The sequence below is a fragment of the Terrapene carolina genome, unplaced genomic scaffold (genome assembly GCF_002925995.2).
Source record: "Terrapene carolina triunguis isolate 2854851 unplaced genomic scaffold, T_m_triunguis-2.0 Scaffold233, whole genome shotgun sequence".
NCBI lineage: Eukaryota > Metazoa > Chordata > Testudines > Emydidae > Terrapene > Terrapene triunguis.
In genome coordinates this window covers 5,094,835-5,114,506 of record NW_020664584.1, presented here as the reverse complement: position 1 = coordinate 5,114,506, position 19,672 = coordinate 5,094,835, and the positions used below count along the sequence as shown (strand labels likewise).

At 52.0% G+C, this 19,672-nt stretch overlaps 1 protein-coding gene across 3 annotated transcripts in view; it reads left to right on the top strand.

Moving 5' to 3' along the window:
* MYBL2 (MYB proto-oncogene like 2) overlaps positions 1-19,448 on the top strand; it is a 40,954-nt gene extending 21,506 nt beyond the window's left edge. For all 3 annotated transcript variants that reach the window (XM_024202033.2, XM_024202032.2, XM_024202034.2), the window contains 7 exons: positions 2,309-2,683; positions 6,166-6,305; positions 8,606-8,705; positions 9,562-9,675; positions 11,328-11,444; positions 13,322-13,477; positions 19,165-19,448. In XM_024202033.2, coding sequence (XP_024057801.2) covers positions 2,309-2,683; positions 6,166-6,305; positions 8,606-8,705; positions 9,562-9,675; positions 11,328-11,444; positions 13,322-13,477; positions 19,165-19,293 — 1,131 coding nt within the window. In that variant the 3' untranslated portion in view covers positions 19,294-19,448. The remainder of the gene's footprint in view (positions 1-2,308; positions 2,684-6,165; positions 6,306-8,605; positions 8,706-9,561; positions 9,676-11,327; positions 11,445-13,321; positions 13,478-19,164) is intronic.
* The last annotated feature ends 224 nt before the right edge of the window (positions 19,449-19,672 follow it).

The window sequence follows — 19,672 nt, the reverse complement described above, 5'->3', positions numbered from 1 at the left end:
TTCAGTGGGGCTGCTTGTGTGATTAAAGGCTCCGGGCTTGGGCTCTCTGGCAATTCGTTGTGGGTTCTCACCGCCTGCTTTCAATCCCAAGATGGGACTCCGTGCCTGCACCAGCAAATAAGAACCCCCACCTGCTCTCCTGCAGGGGTTACCTGTAATTAGGGCCCAGGCTCATGGGAACCAGCGAGGCAGGGCGCTCTTCCCCCCGGAGTGACGGGCTGGGGCAGGGTAGGGCATGGTGGGCAGTAGGCAGAGCTGTAGCTCTGTCCCTGTTTCCTAGTCAGAGCAGATGAGCCAGCACAGGGGGCAATACTTCCTGCTGGCATAGGCCAGCCGTAAATCACTACTGTCCAGGAGCAGGGAGGAATTATGACTGTGAGGGGTGTCTCAGAGACCCACTGCCTCCGGGAATGCTTCCAAGTCCCAATCTAGTCCTCAGTTTGTTTCCACCTGAAGTCAATTACACAGCAAAAGCATAAACCTTCCCACAGGAGTGTGATTGACTGGCTAGCCCTGGCCAGCCTGCCTCACAGCCGCTGCACAGAGCATGTCACAGAGGGGGCAGGTTAAAAATATCAATGGGACTTGGCCATCTTGTTTAAAATGGACCCTATTCAGCTTTCCATGCAGCTGGTTTCTCTGACTGACCTTCCCGTTCATGGAGGATGTTAGACTGGGGGGGAACGTGGCCCCATTTGGATCCATACAGATGTGGGGCAAGAAGCGAAGGACTGAATCAGGACTGTCCTTTCCATTGGCAAAGCTGTGTGGGGACCAGGACTGAAGTAGCAGGGAGGAAGCGAGGCAGAATAGAGGGGCATTGACTGAACTTTGTGGAAGAAGCTTGGGCTGAGACTGTCCAAGTGCCTGGGGAGTTTGGGAGTCCATTCCCATTGCATTGAATGGGAATTGGGCTTCCAGATCTCTTACACAGCTTTGAAAATCTCAGCCTTGTAGAGAAACTGTCTGCATTTTCCTAGGCTTGGTCTACACTTAAAAGTTCGGTTGACATAACTGCCACCCCCTGACCAGTTTAGACTCCGTGTTTTCAACAGAAGAATGCCTCTGTTGGCGTAGCTACTGTCCTTCGGGGAGATGGTGTTCCTACACCAATGGGAAAACCCCTTCTGTCTGCGTAGGCTGTGTCTACACCAGAGGTCCCCTTGGGGGACGCGGAAGAACCTTCAGGAAGGTGGGGCTGGAGCCAGCCCCCGTGGGGGGCGGGGAGGGAGCGCCACCCAGCTCTGCCCCCAGGGCCCTGGATGCTGGCCCCGATTGCCGACCCTGGCCAAAGCTCCACTCTCACCCCTGTCCCCAGCTATGGCTCCAACCTCCGCCCCCATACCCCTGCCTGCGCCTCCCGTTGTCTCCTCTCTCCTCCTCCCCCCCCGGCAAGCTGTGGTCCCGCTCCCACTCAGCTCCGGGAGGTGGGGGGGCACGAGGTAAAAAGTTTGGGAACCACTGGTCTACGCTATGGGGTTATGCTGGTGTAGCTCTGGCGACGTAGCTATGCCAGAGTAGTCTCCATAGTATAGACATACCCCTAGTCTCTAGTGCTGATAAGTCTGTTACTGTCATGGACGCTAATTGCAGCCCCAAACTGAAGTCAGTTGTGTGGGATTCATTTGAATTAATTTTTGAGTTTCTTGGCCTTGCTGATCTTAAAATCTATTGCAGGATTCCACTGCCTTCAGAAGGGCCAATGTCGACAGGAGGAGTGCTTTGCCAGTGTAGGAATACCAGCAAAGCGCTCCTCGTTTGAACGCAGCTGATATCGACTTCGCTTATACCGCCCATGCCCCTGAGTGAAACAAACTATCCGGGCAAAAAGACAGCTTGGCCAATATAACTGTGACTACACTAGGGGCTTTTGCTGGCTCAGCTGTGTTGGTCAGGGATCACGCCTCCTCGTGCCCGGGCCGACAGCTCTGCCAGCAGAAGTTTGTAGTGTAGCCCTGACCTTATGTAGCATGTAAATGAAATGTCCCTGCAGGCAACAGAGGGTGCAGTGCTGGCCCTGGGAACTCCAAGGGTCAGATTCTCCATTCTCTTAGTGCAGTTGCTTCGAGCAGTGCGAAGTGGATGTAAAATGCTGCTGTACTGATTTGCACTGGTGTAAAGGACTGCATAGGGTGTGGAAGACAGACTCAGGCCCCACGTTTTTTATAGATCGTATGTTCAGCCTCTGCGGGTCGCTGGAGCCCTTTGCTAGGCCCTGCCTGTGCACTGATCTCTGAGGTCGTGTCCTGTGGCGGCTCAGAACGCTGCTCGTTCTTGGCCATTTCTAACCGTCTCTCATGTCTGGCAGGACCCAGACGGGTGGTGTGACCTGAGTCACTTCGACTTGCCCGAGGATCCAGCCGCTGGCGACAGCAGCAGCAACAGCCCGGTCAGGCAAGCCCCCAGGAAGCCCCCAGCTCCTGTACCCCACGTGACAGAGTATCGCCTGGATGGCCACACCATTTCAGACCTGAGCAAAAGCAGCAAGGGCGAGCTGATCCCCATCTCCCCCCGCTCAGAGGTGAGCTCTGGCACGCCGCCCTCGGTGCTCAAGAGGCAGAAGAAGAGGAAGATCTCCCTCTCGCCCGTCACGGAGAACACCAGCTACTCCTTCATAGACTCCTGTAATAGCATGACGCCCAAGAGCACCCCGGTCAAGACGCTGCCCTTCTCCCCCTCCCAGGTACGTAGCTAGATGGGAATCAGGCAAAGCTCGTTCTGTTGCTGTCTGCTTGGGACACTGTGAGTGAATTAGAGGGTCTGTGCTGGTACTTTATTTATTGGCCATAATGCAGTCGATACTGATCAGCTCCGTTTGCTTAATATTTATCATGCCATTTGCCTTGAAATGGGCACTGCCAGTGTGTAGGATGGCGATGGAATTCTGTTCTCTGCTCATCGCAGTCGTATCTGAGCACCTTCCAGGAGCCCACTGGGCTACGTGACTAGACATCGGGCACAGGTTTCTTCTCTCATCCTCTCCCTGGGGGAGAAGCGGGTGCAGAGGAGTGTCTTGCTTTGGTAGGTTGTGGGTTTTTTTTTTTTAATTCAAGATATATCTGTTGCTTTTTGTTAGAGAAGGCAAGGTCAAAGAAATACCCTTGGATTGGGAAATGGAGAGGTTTGAGATGATCCTTAGTTTTGTGGGGAGTTCATTCCACAGGCTCAGACCAGCCCCCGGAGGACCCTGGCCAGTCTTGCTGCAATTTGTGTAGGGTGCCTGTCTTTCCCCTGCTGAGCCACAGAACTGGGGTTCTCTGGCCACTTGTGGTGATTAGACATGCCGTGGGAGATGGGGCACGTGAATAATGGGGTACACATTCAGCTAAACTGAAACCCAGCCTCCCTTTGTGAGGGGCACAGGACATGCCTGCAGGTAGGTAGGTGGAGGCACACACATCCAGCTCTTCACCCACAGTTAAACTGTGGGTGAGAATTACTGGGGCACTACCCCCACTGCTTAGACGCTGCCCGGCCTATTGCTGGACAGCGGGACCGCCCGCACAGCATCATTGTGGTGTACGCAATGTGTCTCATCCCGATGGGGAGGGGAGTACCCTGAGGGCCGAAGCCATCAAAGAAGCTGCTTCTGTTCAATCCATGTGCTTGTCACCCAGCCAGGTTTAGGGGCAAAAGCTTTGGACCGGTGTTGTAATCCAAGCCCTCTCCTCCTCACCAGATGCTGCGGTAAGGAGAATGCTGTGTGCAGCAAAGACAAGCCCTAACTCAGGTTCTTACTCCAATGTTGGCCCTACCCTGACTCCTCGAGTGTGGTCCCTACCCTGACTCCTCGAGTGTGGTCCCCTTTTACCCAGGCTAGCTGACCCTGAGTTCTGCCAGCACTCATGCTGCTAACACAGCCGCTCAGCAGTGTGTACGCAGGCGTGAGCCGCTGGAGTGCAGAGTCCTCCAGTGCCTTCCCACAGTTCCCTGGGCCATGTTACCTACTCCCTGCTTGTGAACCAGAGGTCACCTACCAGTTCATACAGCCTGGTATGATGTCTGAACCGTACATTTGCTCGCAGCTTGCTGTGCCTGCAACACTTCCATATTTCTACTGCACGTCCACAGCACTTGAACAGGAGAGACTGTGGCCAGATCTTCCCAGCATGCTGCCAGCTGGCCAGAGGCTGACCCATGCTCCTGCTGGACCTCTGCTGTGAGGCCAGCATGAGCCATGAGTTCAAGGCCAGGACCTGAAGTCTACACTTCTGTGATGCAAACCCCTGAGTTAATTTTGCAGTGAAGACATTCCCTTAGGCTGTGAGTTCTTTGGGGCAAGGACTGTTGCTTATTCTGTGTTCCTACAGAGCTTAGCAGAATTGTATTATTGTTTATCATAGCACTGAGGAGTCCCAGTCATAGAGCGGGGCCCCATGGTGCTAGGTGCTGTACGCACACTGAACAACAAGACAGTCCCTGCCCCACAGACCTGGCAGGATAAGACGAGAGACAACAGATGGGGGAGTACCAGGGAACAATGAGGCCAGGTCTGTACTACAAAATTAAGTTGACCTGACTTACGTCGGCATCCAGCCGCTGCAGTAATTACATTGCTTGTGCGTGTCTGTGCTTTGCTACCTGTGTTGGCGGTGCGCGTCCTCCCGAGGAGCACTTGTGTCCATTGTACTGTCAGTGTGGGGCATTGTGGGATGGTTCCTGAAAGCCAGTAACAGTCGACATAAGGAACACAGTGTCTACACAGACACTGCGTTGACCTAACTACATCGACCTTGACTCTGCGCCGCTCGTGGATGTGGAGTTATGAAGTGTAGCTGGGCAGTTACATCAGTGGGAGTGAAATTCAAGTGTAGATACTTCCATAGCTAGGTCGATGTAAACTGCCTTCCGTTGACCTGATGCTGTAGAGTAGACCAGGCCTGAGACAGTACTGGGTAGCATGGCAGGCAGTGGTCTCAGCACACCATCTGCCTAACTGTTGTCGGATTGTATTTTTGGAGGCATCACAGCAAAGGAGAGTTTTAAAGAGGAATGCAGGGGACAATTGGCCTTCAGGCACTACCACACTTTCCATGTTTAACCTCCCCATGCACATCTTGTGTGTGATCGTGCCGCCCTCTGGTCTGTGAGCAGCATAGAGGATAAGAGCCAGTTAGTCCTTTTAGCTTATGTGGATTTTGGTGCAGAACGTCTCATGATCTCTCCCCTCTGATGGCCCCTGATGGGTTTGTTCTCCTCGTCTCTGTACAGTACCGTGGCAATGTTAGAGCCAGTAACCTCAGAGCCCTCCTGGGAGGTAGTTCGGTATCACACATTTTCACAGGCACAGAGATCACGAGCTGCTGTCTCACAGTGAATCTGTGGCAGAGCTGAGACAGAAAGCTGATCTCCCGACTCCCGGGCTCTTCCTCCAAACACAAGGCTGGTCTCCTGCGATGAATGTAACAAAAATAACTCTTGCCCCGAGTGGGGTAAGAGCGTGGGGGCACCTGGAAGGCGTTTTCCTCGCTGGCCTTGTCTTCCCTAGGAATAAAAGCATGCTCTTAATGGGAATTACGAGCATGGGTTAAAATCGTCATGAAGAGGAGGCAGTGTGTGGTTTTAACATGAGTCAACAGGCTGAGTTAGACTATGGCGGAGCGCAAGCTTTACTTGACCTGCTAACTCATGTGAAAACTACAAACTGACTCGTCTTCACTAGGACTTACCTTGTGCTAACTCATGTTAGCCAACACTCGTTTTCCTGTGGTGAAGATGCACCCACTGGAGCCTTGCTAAACACACACATACAGCTTGAACGGCATCAGTACAGTCAAAGCAATACATGCGTGGACGCAGCTGTATTGGTACACTTATATTGGCATATCTATCCCCATAAGCAAAGAGAAATAAGCTGCACTGGTATAAGGCACATTTATACTGGTTATAACTACATCCGTACCAGGTAAAAAAATCACACACTGAACTGACATAGTTATTTTGGTTCAAAAACTGTGTGTGGATCAGGGCAAAGTCCGGGTCTTCTGATCTGTGGAGGGAATATTGTCTGCCATATTGGTAGCAAAAATACATGTAATCAGTCAGTGTGAGAGATCCTCTTTTAAATTCAGTAAAACTAGCATAAGCTAATGGTCAGTGACAGCCTTGAATTTCCCAGGATGTGAAGTGTGTTCTCTGTGTTTCTTTCTTTCCCTCGCTTGGCAGTTCTTAAACTTCTGGACCAAACAGGATACACTGGAGTTGGAGAACCCGTCCCTGACCTCCACTCCTGTGTGCAGTCAGAAGGTGATAGTGACCACCCCGCTGCACAGGGACAAGACTCCGCTGCACCAGAAAAACTCAGCGTAAGTCATCCCCCACTCTCCCAGCCTCTTCCCAGCTTGCATCACATAACAGGGAGGCTAAACCGTCCCAGGAGTGGTGTCCTGTAGCTGTGGCACCCCCACGGGAAGAAAGGGGCTGCAAATAGTGGGCTTTGTCTAATTTTCGAGTCCCACAAGTGTGTTCTGTTTTTCTGGAGGGCTTCTGTATTGTAACATATTTTAATAGTGAATTGTGGGCCGAACCTGCTGGAGCGAAGGTGTCCAACTATAAAGTGGGCTAGAGCATTTAAAGTGAGCAAGACACATTTGTAGACGCTGGGTCTGGAAGGGGAACGTCCCACCAATTAAGCAACGGGATCTGCTCTTGGTGATGAAGTGCCTCTCCCCAAAGCAGTTTCTTCTGAATGCTGCTGGGTGTGTGTCTTGCTCATATGGACCAGAAGGGCATTCAGTTGGAATGGTGAGGTGGGAACCATTTCTATAGTTATGTTCTACCCTTCATCTTCAAAGGCAGGGAAATATTTCACACCTTCCCCAGAGCCACTCCACTGTGGGGAAGGAACACTGGTGGATTAGACCGAGTGCCCAGCTGGTGGATTAGACTGAGTGCCCAGTCCTGGTGCTAGAATGCCTGGCAGAACCTGCTCTGTGTATGCGGGGTTGGAACTTTTGCTTCTGGGTACGTGTCTGTCTGGGGAATGTTACTGCGCTATGGACCTGGCTGCCAAAAGTGCTCTCCAGACCCCTGTAACTCTGCCCCACTGTGTGGTGTCTACAGGTGTATCCCCTGCCTGACAGAGAGTTTGTGAGCATGCTTCCCTCTTAAGCCTTGTCCACCCAGGGTAACGGATGTGCATAGCTGTTCCAGAGTAACTCTCCCACATGGATACTCAATTCCAGATTAAAAGTCACTTTATCCCAGAACAGTAGCATAGCTAGGGGGGGTTCAGGGGAAGCAGCCGCTTCCCCTCAGTACATTTTTCAAAAGCGGCACCTGCCGGGCCGCCGCTGGGGTCCTGTAGGCAAGTGGTGGGGCAGCACGGTCGGACACCGGAGGAGCCATTGGGGGTGGGGGGGGGGGGGGCGGGTGTGGCCAGAGGAGCGAAGGGGTCGGCTCCTCAGCCATCGCAGCCCATGCTCAGCGCGGCCCCAACATCGCCGCCGTGGCCGCCTCCTACGGCGGCTCAGGGCTCGGCGGCCGAGCGCTCCGCAGCTGGCGGGCAGATCCCCTCTCCCCGGCAGAGGGAGCGCGATGGCTGAGGAGCCCGGCCGCTTCGCTCCTCCGGCTGCGCCCGCCCCCCCCCCCACCTCTCTCCCCCTTGCCTGCAGGAGCCCAGCGGCGGCCCGGCAGGCTCCGCTTTTGAAAAAAATGCTGGGCTGCCCGGGCGAGGGAACCAGGAAGCTGCCAGGGAGAGGGGATCTGCCCGCCAGCTGCTGCCCGCCCCACTGCTCCGCTTCCCCCAGCCTCCGGGAGAAGCGAGCAGCACCTGCCCGCCCCCCCTTCCCCCGCGCCCCCCGCCGAGCCTGTCCGAGGGGGGGGTCACAGCATGGCCGGAGGAGCCCGGGGGGGGGGGGCACGGAGCGGCCGGAGGAGGAGCCAAGGGGGGTGCCTTTTTTATGGTTGCTCCTCCTGCACTGAGAAGCTGGCTACGCCACTGTCCCAGAATAATCACTTCACTCACAAAGCAGAGTAATTGTGCCACAATAAAATCACTTTTATTCCAGAAGAGCATCCACACAGGGCAGTTATTCCAGAATAGCTGAATTCTGGCCGAATAGCTGTGCTGGTCAATTTCCCCCATATAGACAGGGCCTTGCCTGCATTACATAGCTGTGTCTGAGCCAGAGCCTTTCCTGCAGCAACGTGCGTTGTTGTGTGCCCAAGACCAGAGTGGGGGGTGGGGATGGGTGGGAGAGGGAAGGGCCGTGGGTGAGGATCTGTGTTTCACCCACCCCGGTGACTGAAGAGTGATTTGGAGATATACTGAATAACCTCTGGCTCTGTCAGAGTGGCATGGGTGGTGCTGCCAGAAGGCATGTCTGCTATTCTGCTCTTTAGCACCTGCTTTTCTCCCCCACCCAAGCCCCTGCAGCACACCCAGCCAGGGAGGTTCACACCATCCTTGCTATTGTGATGTAAGACCCCAGTTCCTGTGTCTGGAGTGGCAGGGTGTTTCTGGAGTGCATGTGCTAGGCTAGGCAGTGCAGCCCTGGGGCTGGAGGGCCAGAGCGTGTGTCCTCTCTTGTGGTGGGAATGCTCGGGGGACACCTGTGTGTCATGTTCTGCTCCTGACCTCCTCTCTCTCCCTCTCTGCTGGCAGGTTTGTCACCCCAGATCAGAAATACGTAACAGACAACACGCCCCACACGCCCACGCCTTTTAAGAACGCCCTGGAAAAGTATGGCGCGATGCGGCCACTGGTGTGTATTGAACCAACATGCATGCCTCGCCTAGCACTGTCCAGTGCTACTCGCTGTGCTCCTGTAGACCCCCAATGACTAGAGCCAGGAAAGACCCCCTGCCTGGCTTCTATCTAAACATTCACCAAAAACTTCTATTCACCCTTGAATATTCTGGCATGATCTGCCAGTGAAAGGGCGCTTGGATATGTGGTGCGAAAGGGCTCATCAGCCAATCTTTGGGCATTTCTGTTTGCATTGTTAACGTTACCAGGGTGCTTGGGTGTTGGCACATTCTTTGGCTGAGATGGGGTGGCCGTGGAGTACACTGTCCTAAAATGGCATGGTGAATATGCTCCCATACGTGACCACTGGACTGAGATACTTTATAAACCCCCTGTGTTCATGCTGCAGCTTTCGGTTCCTTCGTGAGCCTAAAAAGAAACCGACCAAATGAGTTTTCTCTTCTGGGTGTAGCAGTTGTTTGGGACTCCCCATCGAGTGGAGACCTGGTGCCTATTCCAGAATAACCAGTGATGCTGTGTAGACCAGCTGGGAAGTCAGGCTGTGGGTATGGCTCCCCTTGCCTGCCAAACAAGTATATGAGATTCTTGATGCACTTGATCTCCTGAAGCTTCTGCTGTGGGGTCCTGTATCCTCGCTGCATCAAGGGCCTGTGCAGAGGCCGAGCTCTTGTCATTCACACCAAGAAATGAACAATGGCCCTGCAGACTGAGTTGCAGTGGGGGGAGGTCTCCACTGATGACATAATTGCAGCATTAGCACAGGTTCACCTGCACCGTAAATCCAGACATGTAAATGTAGCCTGCACTGTAAACCCTGTGTTATGTTCCTCACCCAATGTCATTCACCCCAGCCGCAGACCCCTCACCTGGAAGAAGACTTGAAGGAAGTGCTCCGGAGCGAAGCTGGCATCGAGTTGATCATAGAGGATGACGTGAAGCCTGACAAACAGAAAAGGAAACAAGGAGTGAGTGTCTCGTCTTACAGCTGCTGCCCCTGCTGTGATCCTGCCCGGTTCCTCGTGCACGGTCGGGCCAGGGCAGTATTGGGTGGGAGAGTCGGAGGAAAGCCCAGGTGCTACAGGGAAGTTGGTGATTTAGTTGCTCGCACCCTTCCCGCTAAGGGCCTGATTCTGCAGAGCACTTGAGCACATGCTTAACTTTTAGCACATGAACAGTCCCGCTGGAGTCAGTGGGCTACTCACATGCTTAAAGTGCTTCTGGATTGTGGCCTAACCTGTCCTGACCCAATGCCCCAGCATAATGCTGGGCATGATGTGCTTCCGGAGTTGTCATCTCTCAGCTCAGACTTAGAACGGAGGTTCTGAGCACTGCAGGGAATAAAGATCCTCAGGCACTTCTCCCAGGGCTTGGAACGTTAGCCCAGGCCTCCTGAGCAAATCCTGTCTTGGCCGGTCCTGTTCTGCTGGCTTTCCTGTCCTAGACTTGCCGGGATTTCTTTTTTAAAATCGGTTGTTCTCCATGCTAGAAATCATACCAATAAAAGCCGTGGCAGAGCGGGTGCCCTCACTTGGGCTGTGATGGTCACAGTAAAGACACAACGTGTTATTTACACTGTCTGTCGATGCCAGACGTGATGTGATTTTCTGCCACCCACATGGCACAGGTACCCCAGCTTGCTCACAACCAACGGCGAGCCCTACGTCTCCGGATCTGTACTCTGCGGCCTGGTCTACACTAACACCCCAATTCGATCTAAGGTACGCAACTTCAGCTACGTGAATAACGTAGCTGAAGTCGACATACCTTAGTTCGAATTTACCGCGGTTCAGACGCGGTCCACACACGGCAGGCAGGCTCCCCCGTCGACTCCGCGGTACTCCTCTCGCTGACGTGGAGTACCGCAGTCGACGGCGAGCACTTCCTGGTTCGAATTATCGCGTCCACACCAGACGCGATAAATCGAACCCGGAAGTTCGATTGCCAGCCGTCGAACTACCGCGGTAGTGTAGACAAGCCCTGCATCTGGGACAATTGGTTTGACTGTTTAAAATACCCTCAGAAGAGAGAGATTTGTTCATTCAAAACGTCTGCCTCCAGGCAGATTGGATGGGGTTGGTAGTGGGACATGGGGGCCTTTTGCTTTTGGGTTGCTGTCCCAATGTAGCCCTAGAGGTGTTGCTGTAAAGGGGCTGGCCTGCATGAAACGCGCTGGTGGGTCTCAGTGGACAGGCAGCCCCACCATGAACTGTCCCACCATGAACCACCCTCTTGGCAGAGAGGCCAAGCAGTGGATGGGACAAAGGGAAGGAGCTCACCACTCAGCACTCTAGAGGTGGCACCCCTGGAATAGGCCTGAGGCCCCATGGTTAGATGGAGCTGGGGAGTTTCTCCCTGCTCTGTAAAGGCAGGTGTTCAGCCGCCAGGGGTTGTGAGTCTCTGGTCTCTTCCACCACAGTGACATTCACAGGAAATGTTTTAATGCCTCCGTGGTCCGCAGCCCTTCACACCCAAACAGTTATGTGTGATGGTGACCCTTCCCTCTCTGTACGGAACTAGAAAATGCTCACCGAGCCCCATTTCCCCCATTGCTATTGCTCTGTCTCCCCTGCAGGCTAGCATTTACGGTTGCTTGCTTTGCTTCTCTTGTGTTTCCCAGCTGCACAGGAGTCCCATCAAGAAGGTCCGGAAGTCTCTCGCCTTGGACATTGTGGATGAGGATGTGAAGCTGACTGTGTCCACCATGCCTAGGTCCATCTGCTTCAAAAGAGCACAGGTCAGGGATGCTCAGATGAGGGTGGGGAGGGAGGGCTGGACACAGATGCTATGAGAAATGTGCTTGCATGATGAGACATGTCTGTGTGAATGTAAAGGAAGACTTGAGACTGGCTGCGAACATCTCTGAAACACAGGAACAATCAGAAAAGTCAGAGGACGGCTATGAAATATGATTGACTATGCTGGATTAACTGGGGCTTAGGTGTGCCAGTGAGATAAACCTGACGATAAGAGGGAAGGACCTGCTAGGAAAACTGCCTCCCCTTTCCTCTTTTCTCCACCCATATGGATGGTGCAGCTTAAACCTGGCTGTCCACTTCCTGCCTCTGTGCTAGGTCATGCACATGGTGCTGAATGTAATGGAGAAGGGGTGTCCTTAACTTAATGTTTTACGTATTGTGCTTTCTGATCCCACTGTAAACCTCTCCTCCCTGAAGAACTGAATATCTGGAACACTAAATGCAACACACAACGAAACGCACCGAAAAGAGCCCATTCTGTGTTGGTTATTCACAGGATCAGATATAAAATAACTGGAGCATTGTGGTGAGAGCGCCTGTCAGACGTGTGGCTCCTTCGTGTATTTAATTAGACTTGTAAAGTTCTTATTCATTTTGGTGTTCTTGTGCCCCATTAAGTTTGATGCAATGATCAACGTTTGATTATGGAGCTTGTTAAAGGGAAATAGATTTGCCAAGATACAGATTTAGGTCCACGTTCAGCTCCTAGCTGAACTTCAGTGGAGTTGCAGCAAGGATGAATTCGGCCCATGTATTTTAAAAACACAACAGTATAGTGCACACAGCAAACAACCTGCTGACTATTATGACAGGGAGAATGATTAATCGAACTCATGCTGTTAATGCTACCTCTCACTGCGCTTGGCTTGGACAGTGAAAATAGATTGGCCGGTTTCATTTTCTGGCTCCCATGTGCTAGCCCAGTGCTGTCATGTTTGGATGGCACAAAGAGCAGGGGAGTTTCTAAATCTACACACACACTTAACCAAATTTGTTAAATGCACGTAATGGAAAGATTTCCGCTCGCTAGGCCTTAGGGTCTGTCTATACTACCTCTGGGAACTAGCCTCCCAGCCTCGGGCCATAGCCTTGCAGTAGGGGGCTCGCTGCTAGCGCATTTAAAAATAGTTGTGGCTTGAGCTGGAGCTCAGATTCTGAACCCTGGGACAGGGAGGCTTTAGAACCCAAGCCACAGTGTCAAAGCCCCGTCTACACAGATGTTTTTAGCATGCCAGCGCAAGCCCCGTTGCACAAGTCTATGGAGCTGGGCTGGGAGGCTCTCTCCCAGGTGCAATATAGGCATGCCCTTGTACACAGACAAGGTGGACAAGGGAATTTCTTTTAATGCAGCATTCCCGACCCAAAAGGGGGTTGCAAGACCATTGTGTGTGTGTGTGGGGGGGGGGGTCTCGAGAGCGGCGGCTGCTGGCCAGGCGCCCAGCTCTGAAGGAAGTGCCACCGCCTGCAGCAGCACAGAAGTAAGGGTGGCATGGTATTGGGGATGGAGGTGTCATCACAACCTGAAATATTTTCAAAGGGGGTCCCAGCAAAAAAAAAGTTTGAGAACCCCTATTTTAATAGACCCACTTCTGCTGGTGGAAGGGACTAGCTTTCGAGCTGCACAGAGCTCTGCGTCAGGTCTGGAAAAAGTAATCGCCTGGTGACACTCTGATTACTTCCCTGCATGTAGAACCTTGCTAGCATCCTTACATGCTGTTTCTAGCACAGTTTAAATGCATGGACAGGAGAATACAGGAACACGAGTGAACGGATCTAGTTAAGTGGCATTTTCCAGTGTAAGGGAGCAAATTAACTTGGTGCGTATGGGTTTTTGTTTTTGTTTTTTTTCCTGCAGCCTGTGAGTTTCCTCTCGAGGTCTCTAAACCTTTCCTCCTCAAGCAGCAAGGACGACAGCGGTTTGCTCAATAGGGGGTTCGTGCAGGTGCAGGTGAAGACCGAGAAGACTTCATCCTCCAGGAAGATCCCAAGCCAATTCAGACCACCCGCTCCGGTAAAATGCCAGCAGTGCCATCCCCCCAAAAGGCATGGAGGTTACAGAAACCCTGTCCCTCCTGTACTGGTGAAAGGGAGATGGTAGCTTGAGTCAGCAGAGAGCACTGTCTCTGGAGAACAACACAACAGCTCAGAATGCTAGTGCCACTCACTGCCCAGGCTTCATATGCTGAGCTTTGCCTTGGTCACTGTGTGTACGCTGCGATTAAAAACCCCACAGCAATGAGTCTCAGAGCCTCGGTCACTGACTCAGGCTCGCAGGGCTCAAGTTGCGGGGCTATAAAACTGCAGTGTAGACGACCTGGGCCAGCCCTGGATGTGCTGTGAAGTGTAGACATACCCTTTCTTCCCCTGAGAGGGCAGGGGATAGGAACAGAGACCCTACCTGGCCTGGGGGAGGAGAGTTAGCTTGCATTGCTGTGCAGTGCCATCTGCTGGGACTTGGAGCTGAAGGGAGCACCATTCTTCCCTCTAAACCAAGATACTCTCTACCTCCTTGTTACCGTGACGCTCATATTCAGCCACTCAGAGCAGTCATTCCCAGAATCACTTGCTCTGGATCTCAGGGCTGGGAAGAGGAGTTCACAAGAGTCAAAACTGAAACAAAATATTTTGATTGACTTGAAACAATCAAAAATCCAGAATTCCGTTTCCTGAAATCTTTGGAAGTTTGGCTTTTCGCCCCAATTCAGGATTCATTGGAGTTGTTCTTTTCTCAAAACCTCTAAAATTGTTGTGGGTTGGAACATCTGTTTTCCAACCAGCTCTATTCATGATCCGGTTCTGGCCTTTGAAGACAGACATGGGGAGTACAAACTGGCTAATCACCATGCTTATGCTGGTGATCCCCTTGGGGCTTCCAGGCTGGGGACCCTGCAGCTCTGTGCCAGAGGAGAATTGCAGCAGTGGAAGGTTATTACATAATAACGTAAAACAAGGCTGTTGGGAAGATGCAAGTTTGATCACACTCTACTCCCCCCAAAGTCTCTAGGCCCTGGCTTTAAGGCGCTAACCGGCTGCCCTGGCTAGTGGGGCATGGGGATGTTTGATGGTAGATGCGGGATATGTGTGGCTGGGAGATGTGATGCTAAGAGGGATCAAGGAAAGGAAGGGGAAAAAAGTCCTAGGAAACCAATGTACTGCAAAGTACACATCAAAACGCTATCAGCTCAACATCTCTCACCATCAGGCCCAAGGCATCTCAGCCTTGCATCCAAAATCAATGGATACTGCTTAAAGAATTCAGCCAAAGTACCTTCTCTGGGGCAGCAGTAGGGATGCTGTGCTATAGTGAATTAGATGTGGGCATTAGCAGTCTGGAGTCCTGCAATCTGCTCCTGGTTCTGCCACTGATTTGCTGGGCAATTTGCTTCCCCCTGTACCCCCACTTCCCTGGAGGTTTTTGTTCTGTTTTCCAAGACACAGTCATATCCTGCTTTGTAAGTGCAAAGCTCAGTGCTCTCCTAACCCTGGAGTTGCTACTGACACCTCTGCAGGAACTGGATTTTCCTGTATCTGTGGCCCAGATATTTCTCTCCAGTGGGAGACTCAGGATAGACCGAGGCAAATGGCTTAGTGAGCTTCAGAAACGGATTAGGCCCGTAGCCATGAGAGATGCACTTCATATCCCGTAGCAAGAGCTCTTGATCTTTGTGCTTTGAGGCCTAAACTGATCACTGGCTGGGGAAGGTAACGTCCCCACCACCGGCTGGTCAGGCACAGCAAGGTACACTCTAGAGAGTTCCCACCTTCCTGCAAACAGCCACTGGCTTCTGTCAGAGCTAGGATAGCAGATTAGATGGGCCATCCATCTATTGCAGTGTGGAGGTTCATTTGTTGGGAATATTATGGGCTGTTCTAACTGCAGGCTTAAATGTCAGCCCTCTAGTGATCTCTAAAAGATATTTGGTTTAATTCTGAGTGATCTGTGAGTGTACGGGGAATAGCAGGAGATGCTTTAACGACTGTGCTGATCGTGAGAGTCCCACATCAGAAAACTTTAGGAGGGAACTCTATGCATGGAACTGGCTGCATGGCAGTACCGTGAGAGCAGCACTGCAGCAGTTAGCATAACCTGCCCTGTCCCCCCACCTCCCGCCTGCCACGTGGCTTGTGGGAGGCAAGCCCTGAGGGAAGAGTTCTGGGTTCTGTTCTTTCTTCAGGAAGTTTTAAGCATACATTGTTTCCATAGCACCAGCAGCGTGATGGGGCTTTCCAAACGGGTATTAATAGGGCCTACCAAATTCACAATCCATTTTGGTCAATTTCACGGTCATAGTATTTTAAAAATCATAAATTTCATGATTTCAGCTATTTAAATCTGAAATTTCACAGTGTTGTAATTGTAAGGGTCCTGACACAAAAAGGAGTTGCGGGTGGGGGGTCCTCAAGGTTATTGTGGGAGGGTTGTGGTACTGCTACACTTATTTCTGCGCTGCTGCTGGTGGCGGCGCTGCCTTCAGAGCTGGGCAGTTGGAGAGCGGCGGCTGCTGGCCGGGATCCCAGTTCTGAAGGCAGAGCCACCGGCAGCAGCAGTGCAGAAGTAACGGTGGCAAGGTATGGTATTGCCACCCTTACTTCTGCACTGCTGGTGGCGGGGCAGTGCCTTCAGAGCTGGGTGCCTGGCCAACAGTCGCCGCTTTCCAGCCGCCCAGCTCTGAAGGCAACGCAGAAGTAAGGGTGTCAATACTGTGACCCCCCCCCCCAATAACCTTGTGACCCCCCTGCAACTCCCTTTTGGGTCAGGACCGCCAATTTGAGAAATGCAGGTCTCCCCCATGAAATCTGTATAGTATAGGGTAAAAGCGCACACAAGACCAGATTTCATGGGGGGAGACCAGATTTCACGGTCCATTACATGTTTTTCCTGGCCAGGAATTTGGAAGGACCCTAGGTATTAGCTAACTATTCCAGGGTGTGGGAGGGAGAGGAGCTGAGCCATGTGCTGGCATGGGTGGACTGAGCTGTGACGTAGGTTGTGGGGCCAGGGGGTGACCCTTGTGCGTTGTGAGAGGCGGAAACAGTCCCAGGTGAGGGGAAGCAGCCAAGTGGGAATTGTTCCTGTGCTCGGACTGTGGTGAAGGCAGGCAGGCAGACAGACTCTTACTGCTTAGACCCAGTTGTTTGCCATTTCTGTGCTTCATTTTCTCTTTATGAAACTTTATTTGAAAATAAACTTAAGCACAAAATGTCTGCTCTTCATCGGTGACGCCCCCCTGGACGCTGCTGGGCAAGCAGGTACCCTGCTGTCCCTAGTGTAGTGTGACTAAGGCGCAGGAATTTAGGGAGAAATTCCTCTGTCTGGGAGCTTTCAGGGGGTCTCAAAGCACCTTAAACACTAAGCTTTATGATCACTTTATGATGCTCCGCACTACATTTCCAGGGGGGCGCTGGAATCTTGCCCCAGTTCTTTAGCGAGAGAGAGAAGCAGGGGTCTCGCCTATGCCAGCAATTTTCTTAATTTTACCACCATTGCATCCCTACCTCTGCAGTCCCACCAGTAGTAGCAACAGCAGACCACCATTACTTGTGTTCCCGTAGGACCCAGGAGCCTCCGTTCTGGACCCAGGCCCCCACTGCGCCAGGCGCTGTACAGACACCGAACTAAAAGAGGGACTCTGCCCCAAAGGGCTTCCAGTCAAAGTGTCATCTAGGCCTGTTCTGAGCAGGGCCGGATAACTCAGTGACTTAAGATGTATGAAGGCTCCCGCAGTTGGAGGTGCAATGGTGGGAAGCTGCTAGCGTAGGCACAGCCAGAGTGACCAAACGTATGCCCAGTTGCAGAGGCGACTGGGCTCTTGTCTAGCTGACAGTGAGCAAGGGGTAGTTTAAAGACCTTTGCTTGCTCCCCTTTTTCTTTTCTGCCAGTGCCCAGCCAGCTTTGGAGGGACTGTTAATGGCTATACATTTGGCTGACATCAGTTCTAAACAAATTACCCCTTTCTGGAGGGTGCCCGTTAGATGGCATCTCTCTGAAGAGTACGTACTTCTGTCCCTGGACATGTTTCATTAGACAACCTGGCAAACCTTTACCAGCCCCCACTTGGCATTATCTAGCGACGGGAGCCAGGACTTCTGGGTTCAGCTCACGATTCTGCCACTGTCGATCTTGGGGCAAGTGACTGAACCTCTCCCATCTGTACAATGGGACTATACTATTGACTCATCTCACGGGGGCACAGCTTAGTGTTTAAGGTGCTTTGAGATCCCCTGAAAGCTCCCAGAAGCGCAAGTGCAAGTGATTAACTTCTCAACCCTGCTTCTTACCTCTGACTCTTTGTCTCCAGCTAGACGTCAGCCAGAAGGGATAACTTTCTTCTCAGATGTTTGTAATTGGATTAGATCTGTTTGTTGTAAAAGCTTTTTTGTGTGATGAATGAACAGTCCTTAATCGCAGCAAATCAACCCCCTTCCACCCCAAATAAACCCCCACTTGCAGTTAATTTGTCCATTTTATAAACCACTTCTCCCAGCGTGGTGTGGGAGTGCATTGCTCTCGCCACTGACAGCTGCATAAATAACTTCTGGCTAAAGATTTGAAGGTGCAGAAAGGAATAAAATGTCTTGAAAGCATGGGAGGGCTGGAGGGAGGAGTGAGCCCCTGCATGGGTATTGTGGAATCCCAAAGAGAGAGATGACATCTGCAGTATTGGGCTCTTGGGGGTTACTTCAGTGCTCTCCTTGGAGTCGCTAGCAGTAAGAGATAATGTGATTAGGAAATTAAGTAAAATGACTTGCTGGAACTAAATTAGCCCCACATAAATGCACTGACAGCTGAGCCATAGCTGGATGATGAGCAGCTGTTGGTGCTGCAGTGGCTGCTTTGCTGTTAAGAAATGCAGTCCTCATGGGGCCTGATTCTCTGTTGGTTTTTCCAGTGTAAAGGGGCTGTAAAGCATATGGCTCAGCTACCAGGGAATTCCTGTGGTCTAGAGGGGGAGTCCCTGTGTAGCACAGAGCAAACATTAGCTCCATGCCACTCACTGGCAGACATCTGCGTAAGGGGCATGACTGACACCTCTGCATTCTGCCTGTTTCTGGATGCTGCAACAGCCTCCTGGGTCTATCTGCAGCTGAGCCCAAGTTAGGGCAGCCCTCAGACTCCTCTAACATGTGCTGCAGCCTTTGGATTGCCCAAGAGTAGAGGATGTGAAGCCCCATTCTCCTTCTCCTCCTTGGGTCCCGCACTGAGCAAAGTTCAAGCACCCTGGAGAATCGGCCCCTGTGTACTTGGAAGATGCAAGCACGACTTCCCCTGAGTCTCTATCCTCTAATCTTTTACTGAGGGCCATTGGGCTGTGCCTGGGACTGGAACACAGGTGCCGCTGTGGTCAGATCCCCACTGGGCTCCCAACTTGCTCTGTGATCTGGGGCCAGTCACTGAACCTGGCTCCTTCCGAGGCGCAGAGCGGCACTGCTCCCATGGGAGCTCAGCTCCTCGGGCCCTTTGAAAATCGGGCTGCTGACTCCCGTATCTGCTCCCCCTCCATCAAGTGGGGATTATAATACTGGGATTCCTTTACCCCTGGGTGGGGGGGGTGGGGGTGGGGGTTGTAAGGCTGTCAGTTAGCTTTGGGCGGCGTGCTTTGAAGGGCTGGGTTCTTGTTCAGAGCATCTATAGCAATCCAAATCTTAATCTACAAGCGTGTTTTAAAATCTCTCTCTCTTCTCCCCCATCCACGCTAGATGTCCAGTGCATGGAAAGTAGTGGCTTGCGGTGGAACCCGAGACCAGCTCATCATGCAAGAGAAAGCTCGGCAGATCTTAGGTGCATTAAAACAGAGCCACACGTCAAGGACATTGATCTTATCATGAAGGATTGTTGGTTTTTCTCTGCTTTACGATTTTTTTTTTAAGTAAAGGAGGGGGAAAAAGAACACGCAGAAGAATTCTCTTTGGCAAAGACACTGTTTATTTTTCCTTCTCTGAACTCCATGTTCCCTGCTAGATCCATATTTTAATAAATTGTGCTAAATACTGGATGATAAGTGGGATGTAAGTTTTGGAATTCTTTGTGGAAAACTTAATCGGGGGGGGGGGGGTTAGGGAAAAACCCCCCCCCCCCCCACGAGAAAGATACCCCCTCCTCGTATTCTTCTCCAGAGGTAGAAATAAGCTGTCCATACACCACCCCTTTCTGCCATGCCCTCTGAAATGGACACGAGGCATTTACCTAACCTAGGTGAAGATGTTG